The following is a 20,800-nucleotide window of genomic DNA, read 5'->3' as shown; positions in this document are numbered from 1 at the left end:
CAGAAAAACAACAAGTCTTTTTCTTTGCTTTTGCAGATGTGAAAGTTCTCAAGTTCCTATTACATGAGATAAACACAGATCCATACCAATTCTATGAAGTATACACTATTTATTCATCTGCAGAGCGTTCAGCTTTGAACACCTTACTGTTTCACACAAACAGGAAATGATAAACTTTAAAATGCGACTGTCAGTGTAAAAGTTGAGGGTTAAGGAAGATAAATTAAAAGTTTTTCCAAACATTTTAATACTTTTTTCTTAAAGCTATCTTACAAGTCAACCATCAAAAATCAAGCAAATCTAAAGTCTTCGTATTGACATCTTTGAATGTTTGTAACACTGCTATCAACCAAAGTCCATTCATTTCCGGGGATACTGTGCAGAGTGGGCAGTCGACAAACTTCAAGCCTCTCCGTGTTGTATCAGAATGTCTACAGGCATAAACGTGGCATAAATCAGTGCTTTGAAACCCACTCACGATGTCCCAGAGCCCAAATTCACATCTTCAAATTCTTCGTTTTGTCTCACCAACAGTTCAAAACCCAAAGATATCCAACGATATAAAAAGGGGGAAAAAAAGCAGCTAATCGTCACATTTGAGAATCTGGAATGAGAGAGCATACTGTGTGACACTTTTCCTTCATTAACTTCACTTAAACAATAAATTAATTATCAACATTGTTTGATACCTTTCTGTTAATTGATCGTTTCAGCTCCGGACTGAAGACGAACTGCGTCTGTGCTGAAAACCGTTCTACTGAACGTTATGGAAAGTTGAGCTTCGCTGACGCGAGCTACCTTCATAGAGGTCAACATGTACTCTGTAGGTTGAACTGAATGGACCTATTAAATATAACCTTCTTACGCTGCGCGCCCTGCTGGTTCTTCCTGCATCAGTCCCGGACTAAAAAAAAACGCAGCCACACACGACTTACGATTCTTCGGCTGATTCACTGTAACAAGCTTATCTGAGCTGTCAGCAGCTTTCTCCTGTTCGCTGCGATTGCTAAATAATTTGGTGAGCGTAGGAGGCTGATTGTGTTAGTGTGTGTGTGTGTGTGTGTGTGTGTGTGTGTGTGTGCACTCCCCAGGCTGCCCTCCCCAGGCTGCCCTTCTCCACAGATCCTATCAATCCTCCTATATTTAGAACATTCAGAAGTCTGTGGTTACTTCAAACCTTTGGCTGGCCCTCCAGTGTGTGTTGGTGTGTGTGTGTGTGTGTGTGTGTGTGTGTGTGTGTGTGTGTGTGTGTGTGTGTGTGTGTGTGTGTGTGTTGCGGTGTGGCGTCCCCCCCAGAATAACGCTTGCAACAGTAGACTTCCACTCATCCCCTTCTCTACCCGTTCATACGCCAGGCATGCATTATTCCACCTTCAGCCCTGTGTGTGTGTGTGTGCGTGTGTGCGTGTGTGTGTGTGTGTGTGTGTGCGTGTGTGTGTGCGTGCGTGTGCGTGTGTGTGTGTGTCTTTTGTCATTGGTTGGTCCCGGGTTCATTCCTTTGGTTGACCACAGACAGTCAGATTCCATCCATTCATCATGTCATCTCGCCGCCCCCTCCCCTCTTCTCTCTTTCTTACGTCTTTTTAAGTCTCGACTTTGTTGAACTTTGATTCTTTCTTTTCTGTCACCTTCAATTCTCGTCTCCCCGACATTTATATTTCTCTCTCTCTCTCCTCGGTTTCCTCCTTTCTCCTTCTCTCCTCTTTGCATCTGTCTCTCTCCTCTCCTCTCCAGTTTGACAGTTTGAGTTTGAGTCCAGGCCTCACTTCGCATGTCTTCATAGCTTTCTTCATCCTCTCTTTCTTCTTCTTCTCCTCCCTTTAATATCTCCATTTATCTTTTTCCTATTTCTCTTATCCTCCCGTCCTGTATCTCGTTTACTTCCCGTCCTGCACTGATCACTGGTCAAACTTCTCGGTTTTCTTCGTAGCGCACACACACACACACACACACACACACACACACACACACACACACACACACACACACACACTCACGTTTGCTTTCAGACAGTTTGTGTGTGTCCCATCCATTACCTCACGAGGCTTCCCTCTCCCTCTCCAAAAGCAACATGTCACAGCATGACAACTGCTCCCCTTATCCTGACTGTGTGTGTGTGTGTGTGTGTGTGTGTGTGTGTGTGCAGATTGACCGGCGTAGCCAGTAGCGATTATGCAGTGACAGGATAGCAGATTCTCCCCCCTGCATGTGTGTGTGTGGAGGTAATAGACAGGCTAAGGGATGAGATGAGGCCCAGTGGGAGAGGAAACCTCCATCTCACCTCCTCGTAACCCAGACTAACGAGGCAGCGAGAGGGAGGGACGGGACGGAGGAGAGATGGTTGGAAAACAGAAGGAAAGGTGGAAGATGGAGGCTCATTTTAGGGAAAACAGAGTAAATGCATCAATGCCTACGAAACGTCCGTCTTAATGATTTTTCCATATATTATATTTTCTTTGCAGTTTTACGCAAGTGAGTTTGAAGCAAGAAAAAGCTCAAATGCAGTCTTTTAATTCTATGAATCAGTATCTTGTACTGTATATAGTGTGAAGGACATTTACACTTAATTTCAAGTCTCATATCTGGATAAAATGCAAAAATCATTCAATACACTCTCATTCATACTAAATAAATGTTTCTGTTGGCCATTTCACAGACGGGATTACAGGCTCACCTGGTTTTCCTGGGCTACATGCTAATCATTGTCGGCCCGCTGACCAATGCTTCTTGGATGAAGAGTCCATAAAGAGGTCATTTGTAGCCGGGAAAAGCCCCTAGTATCCAAACAATGGGAAAAGATGAGAAACAAATGGATTAACCGTCTGCTGACAATATGCATTCGAGTCACAGTCTGTGGTTGTTTGAGAAAACTCTTCCCACTTCTCTCTGATAATATCTGAGTTTGTTAAGACTCAATACCTCAATAATGTCTTCATTTTTGGGGTTTAACTTGTGCTCAGATATTTTCTCGGACTGTAATATATATATATATAACATTCAAGTAAAGGTGCAAATGTGCGGGCACGTTTCCTCCTTCAGAACAAGCCGTTTGCTCTTTTTATTCTGGTGCTGTATGAAAAACAACTTGTACGGAGCGAGGTCGTCCATCACCGTAGCAGGAAGCCTTCACTTGATTCTGTCAGAGTGTGTTTGTTGCTGCATTGTTCCCGACTCGAGTGCACATGCTACTTAACGCGCCTTGCTTCCTTTCGGTTGCCTGACTCCAACTGAAAGAAATGAAACGCTCCTCCAGGAAGTCATATTTTCTCTACGTCGTTGTTTAGGCCCACATTTCTTTTATTTAGCAGTTAGCTTAAAGTTAGTATCGATCATGTCGAGCTTGATGTGTATTACTGTAACTCTCAGTTTTGCATACCTGCCAAAGTTTTGTTTCGGGATGAACGGAGCTTAATTTCACTTACTGCTAAGCCTGTCGTATGTAAGCGTGATTTATGGCCAGAGGTTTGATCCAGAGTTTGTCTTTAGCCAAGATGACCTGAAATCTACACCCATGCGAGGAGGGATGAGGGGAGAGGGAGGTTTGTGGAAACACAGAAGAAGAATCTTCACAACCTTTTTCAGAGATGTAGGGGAGAAAAATGGAAAGGGGAAAAGAAAGAAAGTGAAGGATTAGGAGAAGGGTAGACGGAGGTGAGTATGAGGACAGGAAGAGATAGACGAGGTCAGAGAGATGGAAGGAGACAGACAAATCTGCTACCGTCACATTCCTGAGGACTGTGGTCACACAGGACAGCTGCAGAGAGTGTGTGTCAGGTTCAGGAAAGGGACTGCTGACAAGACGAGGATGAACTGTACGTACGTATGTGTGTGTCGGGGGGGGTCGAACGTTGGCCAGCGCACATGCTCGACCACGTCAGCAACAGGTTGACCTTTGACCTTTTCAACTCCAGACTCAGACAGATGGGGAAAGAGGAGAGGGGGCGAGCAGAAAGCGGATAAATGTAGGGGAAAGAAAGACGGAGACGGGGCGAAATCCGAACAGAAAGGCGTAAATGAGGGAGAAAGTTCATGCGGAAGAATCTAAAGGAAGATGACAGGAGGAGATGGAAACGAGAAAGAGAGAGTCTGAACTCGCCGAGAGGGAAAACAAGACATGAATGCGTGAAAATGTTGACGGAGCGGAGCAGAAAGCGAGGGATCGCGAGTGAAAGAGTGCAGTCAGGTGAAAGTGATACGGCGGGTGAAACGGACGTACAGGGTGGTCTCTCTCTCCCCCCTTGTCTCTCCCTCTGTCTCTCTACCTCTCTCCCCCTCTCTCTCCTCGGGAGGCTGACACTTCCCTTCATCCGTTTGACCGCTCACAGAAGGGGGGATGAATAGGGGAGTGGAGAGGGGTGAAAGAGCGGGATGAGCGGAGAAGAAAGAGGGCGAAGGGAGGATGAGCAGCAGACGGACATCTAAATGCTCGCCCGCCGATCTATTGGAAGAGCGGGAGAGAGACACACACACACAAACATGGATGCAAACAGTTTTAGTCGGCGCAAAAAGACGCAGCAACACATTTGCTTTTGGTGGACGCTCGTGCGCACTAAACCTTCGGGCGTAGAAACACAAAACTCCTCATAGAAATGTTGGTGCGTGAGGCGTCCTGGTGGCCGAACAGTCTGAGAGACGTCCCATGTAACTACGCAACCGTGACGTCCCGGGTTCAGATCTGGCCAAGGACTCGTACTGTGTCCCATCCGCCTATCTCTCTCTCCTTATGTTTCCTGTGTGCTTTCCCCAGTTTTGTCTGATAGTTAGAACTCTGTTTTCATTGTAGAACAGTAACCGTTGTAGTTAACTCCTACATGATGTAACGAGTCATCCAGCTTATATTTAATGATAATACCATGATGTACAATGGTTTTTATGTACTTCATGACAGCACAGTTTGGGCACATAAGCCAGAGTGAAGATCCAAAGAAAGGAGGACAAAAGCAGCCAATTTATCATCAGAGAAATCTGTTTTCAAATAGAGATGATCGCCTGGATCTATTCCCCCAAACGTTCTTCCTGCTGCAGGGGGCACAGCGTCTCCTAATAAAACCTGGAGGAAAAAAAAGCTGGTTTTTCTTTATTTAAAGCCGCTGTGATTGATGTTTTTCATATACACAATGTACCCAATGACAGTGTGGAATAAGTCGCCCGTAGTGATGAAACTGCAGAGAATTATCACCTGAATCTGCAGCTCTGCTCTGCGCAGCATTACAGCGAGTTTCTGCTCCCCGTTTATCTTAGTTCACTCTCACAGCGTCGTTTTCAGAGAAAAAGGGCTCTGAAGTCTCGCTGTGGACAGTTAGAGACTAGCTGGTTGAACATAGAGGAGCATTAGCAGCTAGATATTTCCCTCTAAAAGAGCGGGAATATTGGACTTACATTCATCATGTGGACTCCAACATATCGGTGATATGTCAACTCATTTCAGTGTGCAAAAAAACATTATTGCAGGCTTAATATTATCTGTGAATATTCAAACTACAGAGCGTACATGCCTTGCAAAGTCCACTAAACTTTCTTTTCCTTGTTTTAGAGTAATCTTCACTTTCGTCGTGCTTCACTCTCTCCTCCTCTGCCTCTCCTGCTCCCTCCTCTAACCCTCCTCTTCCTCTTCTTTCTCTCAATTTCTACTTCATCCCCTTAAAGTGCGATCAGGAGGCGTCCCGGAGGCTGATGTCTCTGTCAAACACACCGAGCACGAACACACACACACAACTTTAAAATGGGTGCAGTGTAAGGTCAGTAGGATAAGTATTGGAGCCAGGGAGGGGCGAGAACTAACCGTCAGACCCCCAAAACACCCCTTATCTGATCACACACTCTTTACTGTGTCGTCTACCTGTCTCTGCTTCACACACACACACACACACACACGTATATATATTTTAAAGCTGACTACACACACACACACACAGCAGGGTCTGAGTGTAATAAAGCAGTGATAAGATAGTCGCTGCTCAAAATATGTGTGTCCATATCTGCAGATTTATGAGTTCAAGCTATTATTTGTGTGGGAGAGGTCAGTCAGTGTGTGTGTGTGTGTGTGTGTGTGTGTGTGTGTGTGTGTGTGTGTGTGTGTGTGTGTGTGTGTGTGTGTGTGTGTGTGTGTGTGTGTGTGTGTGTGTGTGTGTGTGTGTGTGTGTGTGTGTGTGTGTTTTTCTCGGCCCCTGTCTCAACTTCCTGTCCTGTCTGTGGCCGGCCTTATCGCCGTGACAACAGGTCAGGCAGTGGTCACAGCGACCTGACTGGACTCTTAAGAAGCACACACACATAAATTGAGCTCTGGCACACATTAATAAATATCTTTGACTCGTGTAATCACAGATATAGATACACACACACACACACACACACACACACACACATACATACACGTGTCTTCCTCTCTCAGACATGCATCACATCTTCTGTCACACACACACACACACACTTACAGTGACCGTGCAGTGACCGGGTCGGGTCATTGTTCTGCGTTATCAGTCTTGACCTCTCCGTCAGTCTCCCCGATACGACCTGCATCTACACCCCTTCCTGTGTGTGTGTGTGTGTGTGTGTGTGTGTGTGTGTGTGTGTGTGTGTGTGTGTGTGTGTGTGTGTGTGTGTGTGTGTGTGTGTGTGTGTGTGTGAGACTCGGCGGTCACTCCATGGTCAAACCAAAAAGTTGAGACTCTCAAAACAGCTCTCACCTTTCAACCGTTTCCTGTTTTGGGGTTGTTGAGGACACAGCGAGAGAGTGAGAGATGTGTTTCATTTCAAGCTGCAGTGTAATAATGTTGTGAAAGTCTTCAGAGTGGCTCATTTTTCTGTATCTGCAAATTAGATTGTTTTTTCCTGCAGTTGAATAATTGTTTGGAGAGCAGTTTGGGGCCACAGATGTATTTTAAATTTCACTAAATGTTTGCACATCTGAGTTTAGACACAGTTTTCTTTCATTTTCATTAAATCGCTGCGTCCTCTTTTGATGGAATCAAGTGTCTTTTTAAGAAAATGCTAACTGTAATTACAAATATTGATGAAATTATTTATTTTAACTGGAAAAAGAAAACAGTTTTATTCTCCTGAAATCAAGTTGATAGTGTAGTGGAAACTTATAGGACACAATAATAGATAACAATCACTTCGCAAGATGGAGAAACCTTTCTGGCTTTCTCCTCCAAACTCAGCTGAATCTGTGACAAACACTTTGACCAAACTTCCTTGATAATTTTCCAGAAATAAATGGCTGTTTCTGACTTTTTTTTTAAACATCTCCCCAGACTTGTTTCAAGACATAAAAATACTACTACTTTGAACAATAAGTGGTGTCCAATATGGTTTTTACTTAGTTAAAAAAAACTTACATCTACTTGACCCTCATTCACAAATGCACAATCTATAAATGTGCAAATATTGTTCATTTCAAAAGATTAACTACTTGTGTAAGTTGCATTCTGGACCATGATTGGCTCAGTGCACGTACATCATTCTTCACAATGAAGGTCAAACATTAAGTAAAGTTACAATAAGCAAAACACATTTCTGGGTGAGAGGGGGAACTTTAAGTTCTCAAATCCACTTTTGAGTCTTTATTGACAATTTTAAAAGTGCCAGAATTCAGGTGAACTCTGAAAACACTGACCTAAATTAACTTAAGTAATTTAGTTCACATAAAATAGTTTTTTAACCCTAGATAATTATTTTATCTAATGTGCAAAGGAATCAAACGGTAGTGGTTAAAGCTTTACCAAAGTGAAGTCGAACCCGAAATGAACTCCCGGCCCAGAATTAACCTTTTAAAAAGTGTCTGGAACCCAAATTGACTTAAAAAAAAAAAAGTGGCTGCGGCCAAATTGACCTTTTTTTCTTTTCTTTTTTTTCCAGAAGTGCTTGAATGCAAAGTGAGCTCGGAGCGGAGCTAAAAGCCGCTGTTTTTCCTGCCCTGTTTGTTTTGGAGTATTCTGTCTTTATTTGCTTTATCAGCGCACAGAGCAGCTCCCAGCAGGCCCCTCTGACTTCAGCCTGCACTCGTTTATCGTCTCCCCGTTTCTCACTCACTCGTTCTTCCTCCTCCGTAACATCTAGTTACCCTCCGCCTGACCTCCTCCTCCTCCTCCTCCTCTCCCTTTCTCCTGCACTCCTGTAATATTTCCCCAATCATTCTTTTTGAGTTTTCTCTCTTCCCTCTCATTTACCTCCTCCTTCTCTCTCTCTCTCTCTCTCTCTCCCACTCCGTCTTTGTCTGTCTATGTCTCTCACTCACCCTCTCTCCATCTGTATAGTGTCTAATTGACAGCAGAGACCCCTGGTTGAACCACCAGCGCTCTTCTCTCTCTTTCTTTCTTTTTTTTTTTTTCTTTCTTCGCACTCATTCCACTTCAGCCCTGTCACTTTTTTCGGGGGGTCGCGCAACTTCTCTTGTCACTGCTGACGAAGAGAGAGGGGAGAGGATGGGGAGGGGAAGGAGGTGAGAGACGGGAGTCAGTGAGACGAGGATGGAGGGGAGGGGGGAGACGAGAGAAAAGCAGAAGAAAGAGAACATAAGTTAGTTATGTGAGTAAGGTAGCTTGGAGTTCAGAGAAGCACGCCTGTGACATGAAGATGTGAATAAGTCCTTTAGGAGCATTTGGTCACTTTATTATAAAGTTATATATTATAAACTCTGAATTTACGATATCTAAAATCATCTGGGGTCGTGTGTACGGTAACATGTTTGAAAACAGCCTGAATTCAAGCTTGTGAAAAATGTAGTTATTAAAGTAAAGTTATTCTGTATAGCAACAGTGATGGGGAACGGTAATACCCCACTCATTTAGTAAGGTCAGTATTAGCAGTGATGCAGATCCAGCGTGTCGGGTCACATGGGGCTTATGTTTGAGCGTGAAAGTTCATCCGTGACCTCGGAAACAGTAGTTAGAGTCACACAAAACTCACTAGCTTTTTGTTCAACTGTGTGTTGAGCAACGGCGGTTAAAAGCTAGTAAGTGGACCTTGAGTTTCTTTCTGGCATCACTTTTATAGAGTTAGTTTTTTATGTAAACGCACACATCAGAATCGTGAAGACATGCGTCAAAACTTTCCCTCTCAGGATTTGTACTTCCGGGCTACCGTACCTTCACCTCTTCTTTGTCAAATGGCACGATGTTTTGTACCCAGACCATTATTTACTTTCCGGCTGCTGACCAGAAAGTTGCCAGTTTGGCTACTGTGAAAGAGCGGGTTGATAAAAGTGAACGAGTACTGCTCTCCCCTCCTTAAACACATGCTGTCTGGCCTCTGAGTCTGGTTGCTTTGTACCGCAACAAGTCGCCAACCAAACCTAGGCCTAAAATCTACCAGTTTTCATGTGAACGTTCTTTAGATGCTTTTTGACTGATGTATCTGTCTAAAAAACAGATCCAGAAGAAAGCTCCTGTATGTGCTGTTCTGTATCTGACCTCTGACCTCTCCGACGCAACAGATAACTTCCCTACAGGGAGCGATAAAGCATCATGATTTTATCTTTTCTTTGCAGTGTTTTATTACTGCACGTGACGAGCCGTCGTCCCGCTGTGGACTAATGAAGTACAGTGTGTACGGTGAAGGAGTACCAGCCGAGGAGGTTGTGCTGTGTTGTGGTTCCTGGCAGCCGCTCGCTGCGGTCGTAGGAACGAGGCTGCAGGCAGATGTACAAAGATACAAGCTTTTGGTTTTAATTTAATTTTTGGCCCTCCAGTAAGAAAGAAAAATTAGTTCCCTGTTGCGAAGCGATAACATCCAAGCTTACTTCATTCCATTCATAGTTCAAGATGGAGGGATTCTGTCCGAGCTGCAGGATCCAACTGTGTGTGTTCATACACTCACACACAGGAAGTTAAGAATGTTAGCATATAGTAAAGAGACTCTGAGAAGGTAACTGGTGTTTGTAGTAAAAGTAGACAGCATTGCCCTGATAACCTCTGGATATGACCTTTGACCCCTTGCTTTCAGAGGTCAAGAGCTGGCTTTGGGGTCAAGTGTAAAATCCTTTTTTCAGATTCTGTTGCAGACTAGATGAGCCACTTGTGTCTAACTGGGCTTCGTCACATGAGAAGGGATGTCAGTGATCAGTATTTTTAGTGTATCGAAGTATTCGTGCTGAAATTATTTTCTGATTGGTGGTTCGACGACGATGACGACGACGACGACGAATTTGGGCTCAGAAAAATTATGACGGGCATTTTTCGCAAAGAAAGAACTGACAGATTAATTGATAATGAAAATAGCTGATGGTTGCAGCCCTGGAATATGTATAAAAAGATAATTGGTGTATCTGTAGTGCTGCAATAATTACTTGATTGATCGATTATTGGGTCGACAGAAAATTTATCTAATTTGATAATAAATAGTCCGTAATTTCCAGCTTCTCGAATGGGAGAATTTTCTTCTTTTACTCCTCTTAACATTTTTGCTTTGCACTGTTGGTCGGACAAAACGAGCAATTTCATGACATCATCTTGGAGTTTCATAGCTCAAACAATCAATCAATGAGTCAAGAAAATGATCGGCAGTAAAATCGAAGAAGAAATAAAAAATGTGAGGCCTGGTCAGTCGACATATTCGTCTTATTTCAGTTAAATACACTGTATTTTACTGGTGGGAGGATTCTGGTGTGGAGTTGATCTTGAATATTTAATCTGGTAGTAAAGACAATCTTGTGAAGTCTCAACTTCATGAAGGTTTCTAGTTTCTCTCTGAGACCTTTGTCCTATAAAACTGAGGGAAACGATAGGCAGGTGTCAAGAAGACATAAGAAAGCTCTTAAAGACGTTGATTGCGTCAGGGAGGGAGGGAGGGAGGGAGGGAGGAGTTGAGAGATGACGGACGAGTGTCGCTGTTTTTTTTTCTGATAACGGTGAAAAACCACTTTCTCTGCTTTTAGTGAATTCCTAACTCTCTGGAAGGACGGAGACGGACAGCTGTCAAGATGCTCCATCCTTTAAAAAGCCAAGACAGTTTTGTCTCTGACCTTAAAACGCAGTCCAGATAGACGGCAAGAAAGAGGCTCGATTGACAGGTGTCAGCGTGGTCTTTGTGTGCCGGTGGTGACCTTTGAACTCTCATCTCAAATGTGGGTTTGGTGATGGAGCGGAGGAGGGAGAGACGGCCGACGACAGACGTGTGTCAAAGCAAACTTTTTCTTCTGTGGCGACGGTCAGAAGCGCTTGATCTGTTTTTGGTGACCTCCTGAACTTTAGCTATGAAGAGAAGGTCACATGTCTGGGAGCAAAGGGACGTGGTCACCACCACGGCTGGAGAGTGCAGCAGGTAAATGGGTGGGTGAGTGATGGATGGAGGAAGGTGGATTTTTTGGAAAGAACGCACTTCAGAGATGGACGGGTGCCAAAGTGGCTGCTTTTCAGATCCACTTTCCCTGCTTTTAGTGACCTTTGACCTCTCGCCTGTCAAATTTAGAGGGAGATGGACAGCTAAGGGAGGAGCGAGAGGAGTGGATGTAGGGAGGGAGAGATGATGAAGGTGATGATGGAGCGTAAGAGAGTGAAACTATGCAGGTGAGGAAGAAGAGTTTAAAAATGTAAATGAATTCATTTTAGAATAATTTAAGTAATAAAGTTAAATGATCTTTCGTTCGCAGGGTTTCAGATGCCTTCGCTTCGAAGCAGAAACATTACATAATCACAACCTGCGTGAGCGCAGAGTGTAAACATGATGAATTCTGGGTGACCCTGACGTTTGGCCATTAGGAATGGGAACACGGCAATTCCCCGACGGCCCCAAACAAATAAATCCTGCCTACAGCCGGAATAACCATTAACAAGTCTACTAAACACTGAGGAGGAGGAGGAGGAGGAGGTATGGATGCAGAGGGAAAGAAAGAAAGGATGGAAAAGTGAAGGAGTAAAGTTGACTTGGCAAGAATGAGGAGAGGAGGAAGGGGAGAAGAAGAGTAGTGCGAGGGGAGTTCAGTTAGAGAGGGAAAGAAGGGAGGGGTGAAAGTTGGAAAGGAGGGCTAAAGTTGAGAAAATGAGGAGGAGGAGGAGGAGGAGGAGGAAGCTGAGAAAGGGGGGATAGAGAGAGATAAAAGAATGAAGAGAAGAGAGGGAGAAAGGTGGAGGAAGATGAGGAGAGCAGGGAGAGGGAACAACGGGAGGAGTATGAAATCAGGGAGACAAAAGGAAGGAGGGAGGGAAAGAGTTAAGTTGCCATGGAGAGGGGAAGAGGAGGAGGAGAGGAAGAGCAGGTAAATGGTGGAGGAAGATGAGAGTGCAACTGGAGATGGAGAGGAAGGCTAGAAAGACAAGAGAATAGATAGGGAGAAAGGTGGAGGAAGATGAGGAGTGCAGGGAGAGAGGATGGGAAGAATGGAAGGAGTGATTGATTGAATGTGAAGAAGAGAGAGAGAGAAAAGGGAGACGCGAGAAGGAGAGAGGGGGGAGGGGGAGGGGGAGGGGACCCCATTAGCGGAGGAGAAATGAGAGAAAACAAACAAGAAATGTGAGGGTAACACGTCACTTTGTTTTTCTGCTCGTCCCCCCAAAGAAGAATAAGAGGAAGCAATAATCTGTGTGTGTGTGTGTGTGTGTGTGTGTGTGTGTGTGTGTGTGTGTGTGTGTGTGTGTGTGTGTGTGTGTGTGTGTGTGGAGACAGGAGCGATAGCGCGGGGGAGGTCATGGCGAGGTGAGAGAGGGGGAGCGAGACGGAGAGAGAAGTTCAGCGAGAGGTGAAGAGAGAGACCTGCCGATTTCTCTGTGTGTGTGTGTGTGTGTTTAGGGTGAATCGGGGGTCAGGTGTGTGTGTGTGTGTGTGTGTGTGTGTGTGTGTGTGTGTGTGTGTGTGTGTGTGTGTGTGTGTGTGTGTGTGTGTGTGTGTGTGTGTGTGTGTGTGTGTGTGTGTGTGTGTGTGTGTGTGTGTGTGTGTGTTGAGGACCTGCTGGCTCGCGTGTGGCTCGTTTTTCTTTCTTTTTTTTTTTGGAAGGCCCACACTTTTCTTTTTTTTTTCTTCTTCTTCTCTTTTCCATTTTCATCAGTCTTATCTGCCCCCCTCCTGTCCTCCCTTCTTGTTGCACTTCTCCTACTGCTTTTACCCTCCATCGCTCCTCCCTCCCTCCCTCCATCGCTCCTCCCTCCCTCCCTCCATCGCTCCTCCAACCAAACTTACCTACTGACCCCAAGTTCACCCAAAACTCTCTGTGCTCCTTCTTCTTTCACCCTCTCCTCTACTTGTCCTCATTTCTTTTTCTCCTCCTTGTCTTCTCCTCATCTTCTTTCTCTTGCTCCTCCTCCTCCTCCTCTTTCATCCCTTTCTGCCATTCTTTCTCCTCTCCTCATCATCATCATCTTTCTTCTTCTTTCTTTTACTCCTCCCTGTCTTCTCTCATCTTCTCATTCTCTTGTTCTTCTTGTTTGAACTCCTCCTCCACCTTCACCCCTCTCTCCCCTTCTTTCTCCTCCTCTCATCATCTCTCATTCCTAATTTCTTCTTCTTTCCTTCTATCCTCATTTTCTCTCCTTCACCTCTCTTCACCTTACGTCTCCTTTCCTCTCACTTTTCTCTCTCCTCTCCTTGTTTCCTCTCCTCCTTCACCTCCTTACCCCCCCCCCTTCTCTTTCTTTCTCCTCTTCCTTGTGTCTTCTCTTCTAACTCCTCATCTCTCCTCCTCTCCTTTTTTTCAGCATTTTCTTTTTGTTATCTCCGATAAAAGAACGAGAGAGGGAGGAAGAGAGAGGGAGATGTACTGAGCGAGATTCCAGAGTAAAGACAGCGATCCGCTCAGATAACATGAAAATCTCATGGACCAGCTTATCTCTGTGTGTGTGTGTGTGTGTGTGTGTGTGTGTGTGTGTGTGTGTGTGTGTGTGTGTGTGTGTTCAGAGTTACTTCCTCTAAACAGACAGCGACAGTATCTCATCTTTATCTGGCATGCGTTCACCTTGTATTATACATACACTTCTATACTTATGGGGACATAGGTGCCTGACCCGAACCTAAACCTGAGTCTAACCTGAACCTTAAAACCAAGTCTGATACAATGTCCTCACTCCCAAGGTGTAAAAGTCAAAATTGGCTCTCACAAAGATAGCTGTACAAGTACACACACACACACACACACACACACAGAGTGAGGTGCATGTACACAAGCAGATGGTGACATTCTGACAAACATCTAAAACAGCTTGTGTGTGTGTGTGTGTGTGTTTGCTATGCTCAAACACACACACACACACACTTTCTCGTGCGTCTGTGCCTAATTAACTGACAGATTTGTTCACATAACCTCACAGCAGGATGATATTTGTGCTTTATGTAACTGCCTTTATTTGTGTGTGTACCTGTTTATGTGTGCACATGCAGCCTGTTTTCATGCAGCGAGAGTGTGTGTGTGTGTGTGTGTTTGTACTTGTTTATATGGGAAGATTAGCAGGTCAAACCTCGGCCGTGCAGAGGGTGAACTCGGGGACAAAGGAGAGAGAGAGAGAGATGAATACTGAAGTGAAAGGACCAGAGGGAGGAAGGGAAGTGTGGGAAGAAGGAGGGAGGAAAAGATCAGGAAGTCCGAATCAGCCATTCGTCTTGTAGTCTCCCTCCGAAGCCAGACTGAGAGGAAACATCAGTTTTAATAACTCCACGGCGAACATAGAAAATATTTGGGACGCTTCCTGTTTTCATGAAAAGCTCTGATGAGGTGAGTTCAGGTAAAAGCCACGACCTCTTTAGTGACTGAAGTGGTGTAAATGTACGCCGTCCAGTTTTACACAACATTCAAAGGCTGTTTTTAATGCAGGACTAAGACAGGATTTGATGGATGGCTGTATGTTAAAGTCCATGTGAGAGTGAATTTCCACAAAATCCTGCAAATATACGGTTCTGGAGGAAGGAAAACTGGTCTGGATTCTGGTGAGGATCCAGATCTGAGAGTTCAGCCATCACAATAGTGAGTTTTCTTATAGTAACGGAGGTAAACGTGGTTATGTGTGTGCCGATTGAAGAATTAAAAAGTTGATCTCCACTGGTTCAGCTGGATCAAATGGTTGCTTGTTGGCATGAAAGATCTCACGCGGAGGTTCTGGACCGTATGTGAGGCAGGTCGAGTAAACAGACCCTCATCCCGTGTCCCGTTGAACGATCAGATGTCCTGCAGGTCAGGCAAAAGCACAAAACCAGACAGACAAACATTAGGCATCGTGCTGCCGACTGAGCGAGTCCCACCCGGCAGCTTTCTAAATTACAACAGTGAAATCGGCACGACGCGAGAAACCCGGAGGCTAAATTTGTTCACAAACCATGAAAACCTTTTTCCTCTTTCACTCTCCTGAATCATTCTTTCATTCCCCTCCAAACTCTGAAAGTGTGTCACCCTCGTCTTTTACTCCTTCCTGTTTTTGCCTGATGGTGCACCTCCATCGCCCAACTCTCCTCCATCCTTTATCTATCCATCTTCATCTGCCCTTCCTTTAGTCCTTCTCCCTCCATCTGTGTCTCTCTCCATCTTTACACTCTCCCCCCCCCCCCCCCCTCCTCACCCCCTCCACATGTGGTTTTGCTCTCCATCCCTCTGTACTCCCTCCCTCCCTCCCTCCCCTCCTCTTCTCTCATCCCTCGCTCACATATGGTTTCTCTCTCTGGATCTGTGTGTGTTTGGTGTTACCCAGAGTTCACTGGGGCTCCCTGCTCATATATATATGTGTGTGTGTGTGTGTGTGTGTGTGTGTGTGTGTGTGTGTGTGTGTGTGTGTGTGTGTGTGTGTTTTACAGACAGAGATAGAGAGACAGAGTGTGTGTTTGTCTGCAGGCTTACGGGTTTGCCTGCCTGGGCCTGTTTGTGTGTGTGTGTGTGTGTGTGTGTGTGTTAGGTAGAGTTCAGTAGGGCAGCAGCAGGTTATGCAACACTTTCAAATGTGGGTCACTGAGAGGAAGACTTCACCCCCCCCCCCCCCCCTCTCCTTCAATCGCTCCTTCCTTCCTTCAACCTCTTTTCTTCCTCTCTTCTGTTTTTGTGTGTTTATTTACCTGAACGTGTCCAGAAATTGAGCAACACAGTAGATTCCTCAGAGATCAGTGCGTTAATCATCTGTTAAGTGTTTCTATGATGTTAACGTAAACGCCAGGATTTGGTTTCACCAGCTATTTGTAAATCCTTTGTAAAGCCGGGCTCAGACTGCAGGAGTTTTGGGCCGATTTAAACCCCCGATTCACCTCTCCCGACCGTCAGAGGAGGAATCTGGTCTGGTACCGATGTTCGGCCCAGATTATCTGGTAATGTGAGGGGTTTACAGATCCAGTCTTAAACCTCCAGCCCCGATAATTTCAAACATGTTTATATTTAAAATCTGGAGGGAGAGGGGCCTGATCTACAAGGAGACGGACGCTAAACGTTAGCATTACAAGCTAACTCTCGCCTCCGGTTCTCGTCCAGCCTCCTGCTTTTGTTTGTAGGATTTTAAAGCTCCTGTAGTCTGAGCCCGGTGTGGTATTAGCTTGTTTTATGTATGTGTGTCATTTAAAATGAGGACTTAACAGACATTGTCTGGCCAATTAGTGGGACGTTAGTAGCATAAAGTTTTATAAATCACAGTTGAATGAATTTTACTTTTACTCCTTCAAAACTTTGCCAGATTCAGTGACAGTTTCGGAGTTTTTCCTACCATATTTTTTATCTTATTTTCCTGCGTTTAAACCAAATCTTACTCAACATGTCGACGTGGTCGGAGCCAACGTTCTGCCGGATGATGTTTACGTTGTCGCTGCTTAACGGAAAACTGACCCCACAACTGGAGGTGTTTTCTGAGTCAGCAGCTTTTCATTCTTCTCTCTCTCACACTATCTGTCTTCCTCTAGTTACTGGAACTGTTCACGCAGTGGGATTGGTCGACCTACCTGGCTGACTACGGAAAACCCGCCTGCAAATACCTGAGAGTCAACCCACACACTGCACTGGCCCTGCTGGAGAAGTGAGCAGTCCGTCATTCATGCTTACATCTACTGTTTTTCACTCTTCCCTCATTCTTGTTTATGCGTCCTTCTGTTCCCGGATTCCTCATTTCCTTCTTTTAATCCGTTAAAGTGTGCGACCAAAGGAGCATTCTTCTTCAGTGATTTTGATAATCGATTCAAACATTCGACACTCTCTGGTTTCAGATTAAAGGAAAAGTTCAACAGAGAGGTAGATGAGGAAGTTAATATCACTCACAGCTAAATGGCTCTATCCATTTATATCGAGCTTCTCAGCTCTTCACTGGAAAGAAAGCAAATAAGCGTATTTCCTCCATCTTTACCTCCATCTCAACTGCTCTGTCTGTCTCCTGTCTGTCCTCTCTGTCATGTTTTGACAGGTTATTTAAGCCGTGAGTATCGTCTCTGTTGTGTGTGTGTGTGTGTTGTTGGATTCTGGCATGTACACAGACTACTCAGATGACTACTAAAGCGTGTGTATACAAGTACATATAAAGTGAGGGGGTGTGATTTACATGGTTAAACGCACGCACGCACATCCTCATGGCAAATAAACACGTCGGGATGATACTGATGCTTATCGCCATGTTTATGGTCGTAAATGGTGAACTACGACACCCACCTCGTGTATCTGTGCACCATCAGTTTAACAGTGCAGAGCCTGAGCTGCTGTGGAGATAGTGTCGAACACCACACACACACACACACACACACACACACACACACACACACACACACACAACCTGCATTCAAAAAGTTATAATCTGAGTTTGTGGATTACATCCTGTGAAAGTTCGAGACTTCAGGCTAGACGCACACACACACAAAGCCGTGTGATCCTGTCCTTTGTTCAGTCCAGTCCGGTTGACCCTCCTTAATCAGGGTCAGTATTTTTTTTATTCCAGAGGGGCCCAGGCCCGGTGGTCCCTCTGTGACCAGGAGGAAGCACCCTGCTGCAGGGGGCCATGTCTGGTCTGCTGGGCCCCTGAACTTCCTGGAGGTCCATAACAGTCCAGCGTTCTGCGACAAAAACCACAAACACACTGTCTCATGTGACGCTGAACGCACACAAACCAAACTTTAAAACCGAAACGTCTTTTTCTTCTTAAACAGGTGACTGCAGCAGATGTGTGTGTGTGTGTGTGTGTGTGTGTGTGTGTTCTGAGCATGCCCGTACAATTACGCACTTGTGTGTGTGTTTTCCTGAATGCATCAGATGAACTACTCAGTGCATATTGGTATAGTATGTATTAGTATGTGAAGCACTAAAACATTTGTTTTTATCTCTGTTTAATTTCTCTTTCTCTTCCTTTATATTCTCCATGTTTTCCCTCCATCTTCTCCCTCTTCCTCCTCCTTTCATCCCTATTTATACTTTCACCTCCTCCGTTTCTCCCATCTCTCCCGTCTTATTCCGCATCATCAGGATGAAGGAGACGAGCAGGAAGAACAACGTCTTCGCCCAGTTCAGGAAGACTGACAGAGACAGACAGAAACTCATCGACACCATCATCAAACAGCTACGCAACCTCATCGCACAGCACCACACCTAGAGCGAGCCACCTGATTGGTCAGCGGGCCTAAAGCCACCGTTCGATTGGCTGATTTTTAACCATCCAGCCTGATGAAAAGACACCTCAGATCTGTTCAACCCTGCCACCACTGGTCGATCTATGCACCTTAACTTCACCGGACTTCCAACAACCTGTTCCTATTGGTCATCTTTAACACCCAGTCTAAACCTGCAACAAGCTCATTGGATAGCAGGCTCATACTGAGCTCATTCATTGGTTAATTTAAGAATAAGGAACATAACTGCTGCGGCTACAAAGTATTTTGACAGCTTGCATTTCACTTAAACTTCACTTCATCTATCTGACTGAAACACTACTAGTTATCAGGCCTCAGCTAAGCGATCCTATTGGTTACTTCCTGACCTGGTCGCTCTGATCAAAGAATGTGACATGTCTCCGTGTAAATGAGCTGAACTTTCATCTTTAAAAAAACAAACAGTGTCCTCTTAGTACCTTCAAATTCACGCCCCTCGATCCAAACCGACTTGTCTTCTTAGTTAAAAGAAAGAAGCTCTATGATCTTATTGGTTCCTCCAAAATAATATCCGTCTAACGAAAAACCTGAAGACAGGAAGTAACGAAAAGCTGTGCTGCCAAGTCTTCCTACCAGCTGACATTAAAGGATAACTCTGGTGATATTCTATGTTTTTATTATCATCAACAAATCTCATTATTTTGAATCCCACACACACACACACACACAACGTCCTGCAGCTTTAAATACTCCCTAGAACACCAAACGTGTATTAATCCGCAGCTGAAAATAGTCCCCAACAGATGCACTATTTACTCCTATTTGTTTGCTGTTTAAGGAAATCACTGAGCCTTTTTTTATTTTAAAGATTTACATCTTCAGCAGGAACCAATGGGCTTGAGGCTGAGAGCCACAGAGAGCGTAAGGACGTCAAAACGGGCTAACACATTGTTAGTTGTGGTGTTTTTCTTGGGATTTGTTGACAAAAAGAAAAATGTAGAACATCACCAACCTCATCCTTAATAGAAAAGAAAGAAAGTAGAGTGAATGATATAATACCAGCAAAAAACAGCATAAAAGACAAGCAGTTCAGACCATAGAAGTTAACATTAACATTAAGACGGCACGTGTCAATGAAAATATGTGGTCATCAAGGAGCAAAACAAGCCAGAACAGTGAGGAAAAGTAGTTAAAAACCACATTATAAATAAATATAAATACCTTGACGTGAATATACGAATGCAGTTTACTCAACTCAGCTGTTGCTATAGTTACTGGATCAATATATTTGTAGGTCTACAGTGTGGGAACATATTAACTGTCAGTAACAGTAGATTTTTTAGAAAGAATCTATGTGAGATTTTATTCTTCAGGAAGGGGAAGTGAGCCCTTCCTGAAATCTAACTGGCTGGTCGGGCAGTTCTTCAATCCCCTTTATGGAGTTTCTCGTCTGTCGCAGACAACCTTTAATGTCTTCCAGGTTGCTCTCGCTCACTGTGGCACAATGACGGAGCGTATTGAATGTACATCAGTGGGGTTTGTCTTCCGTGGCAGAATGTCATTTTCGGTCGAGGCGTTTTAATGTTGCAGCCAGAAAAGCACTGAAATCAAGATCAGGTCTGGGAAAAAAATCACAATCAACAGAATGTTACTCTAGTGTCTACTATTGTCCAATAAAGGTGGATATTCACACAACATGGCAACCCTTTCCCCCTCTCTTAATATACAACCTGCGAACACTTGAATGGGCGACGCTGCTCAGATCTGGCAACCTTATTCACTCTTTAGTATCGTACCTGGAAGCACGGTGAGTGTTTAAAACGGGGGAAGTGGTCTAAACATGGCAACCCACTCCTCCTCTTTCAGCAAGACTTGATCATATTTTCTACTCTTCATGTATAAATAACAGGGTCTTAAAGAGGGGGATAATCCAATCTGGCAACAGCTATATAGTGAATAGTTAGAAAGGAACTAAAACTGTATAGAAACCATTGTACTAACGCTGAGCACACACACTTTTATGTCTTCCATAAATGCCAAACTCTGTGTGTGTGTGTGTGTGTGTAGTATGTGTAGCTACTTGTACACACACAAATGTTTAGTTGAAGCACAGCACGTAATTATAATTATATTTACACTAGATTATTATTATTGTTTTTGTTTTGTTTTTTTACTAATATGGGTCTCTTCGCTCTTTGTGTTGCTTTTTTCTTGAACTTGGGTGCAATAATAGCGTGTGTGTGTGTGTGTGTGTGTGTGTGTGTGTGTGTGTGTGTGTGTGTGTGTGTGTGTGTGTGTGTGTGTGTGTGTGTGTGTGTGTGTGTGTGATTCATGGGGCTTCATAAAG

General features: G+C 44.4%; 1 protein-coding gene across 2 annotated transcripts in view; it reads left to right on the top strand.

Annotated features, from left to right (window-relative positions):
* exoc6b (exocyst complex component 6B) overlaps positions 1 to 20,460 on the top strand; it is a 74,390-nt gene extending 53,930 nt beyond the window's left edge. For both annotated transcript variants that reach the window (XM_070929584.1, XM_070929583.1), the window contains 2 exons: positions 16,792 to 16,904; positions 18,332 to 20,460. In XM_070929584.1, coding sequence (XP_070785685.1) covers positions 16,792 to 16,904; positions 18,332 to 18,458 — 240 coding nt within the window. In that variant the 3' untranslated portion in view covers positions 18,459 to 20,460. The remainder of the gene's footprint in view (positions 1 to 16,791; positions 16,905 to 18,331) is intronic.
* The last annotated feature ends 340 nt before the right edge of the window (positions 20,461 to 20,800 follow it).

The sequence above is a fragment of the Enoplosus armatus genome, chromosome 23 (genome assembly GCF_043641665.1).
Source record: "Enoplosus armatus isolate fEnoArm2 chromosome 23, fEnoArm2.hap1, whole genome shotgun sequence".
Taxonomy (NCBI): domain Eukaryota; kingdom Metazoa; phylum Chordata; class Actinopteri; order Centrarchiformes; family Enoplosidae; genus Enoplosus; species Enoplosus armatus.
Note: the sequence above shows the minus strand (reverse complement) of the source record. Positions and strands in the feature narration are given on the sequence as shown.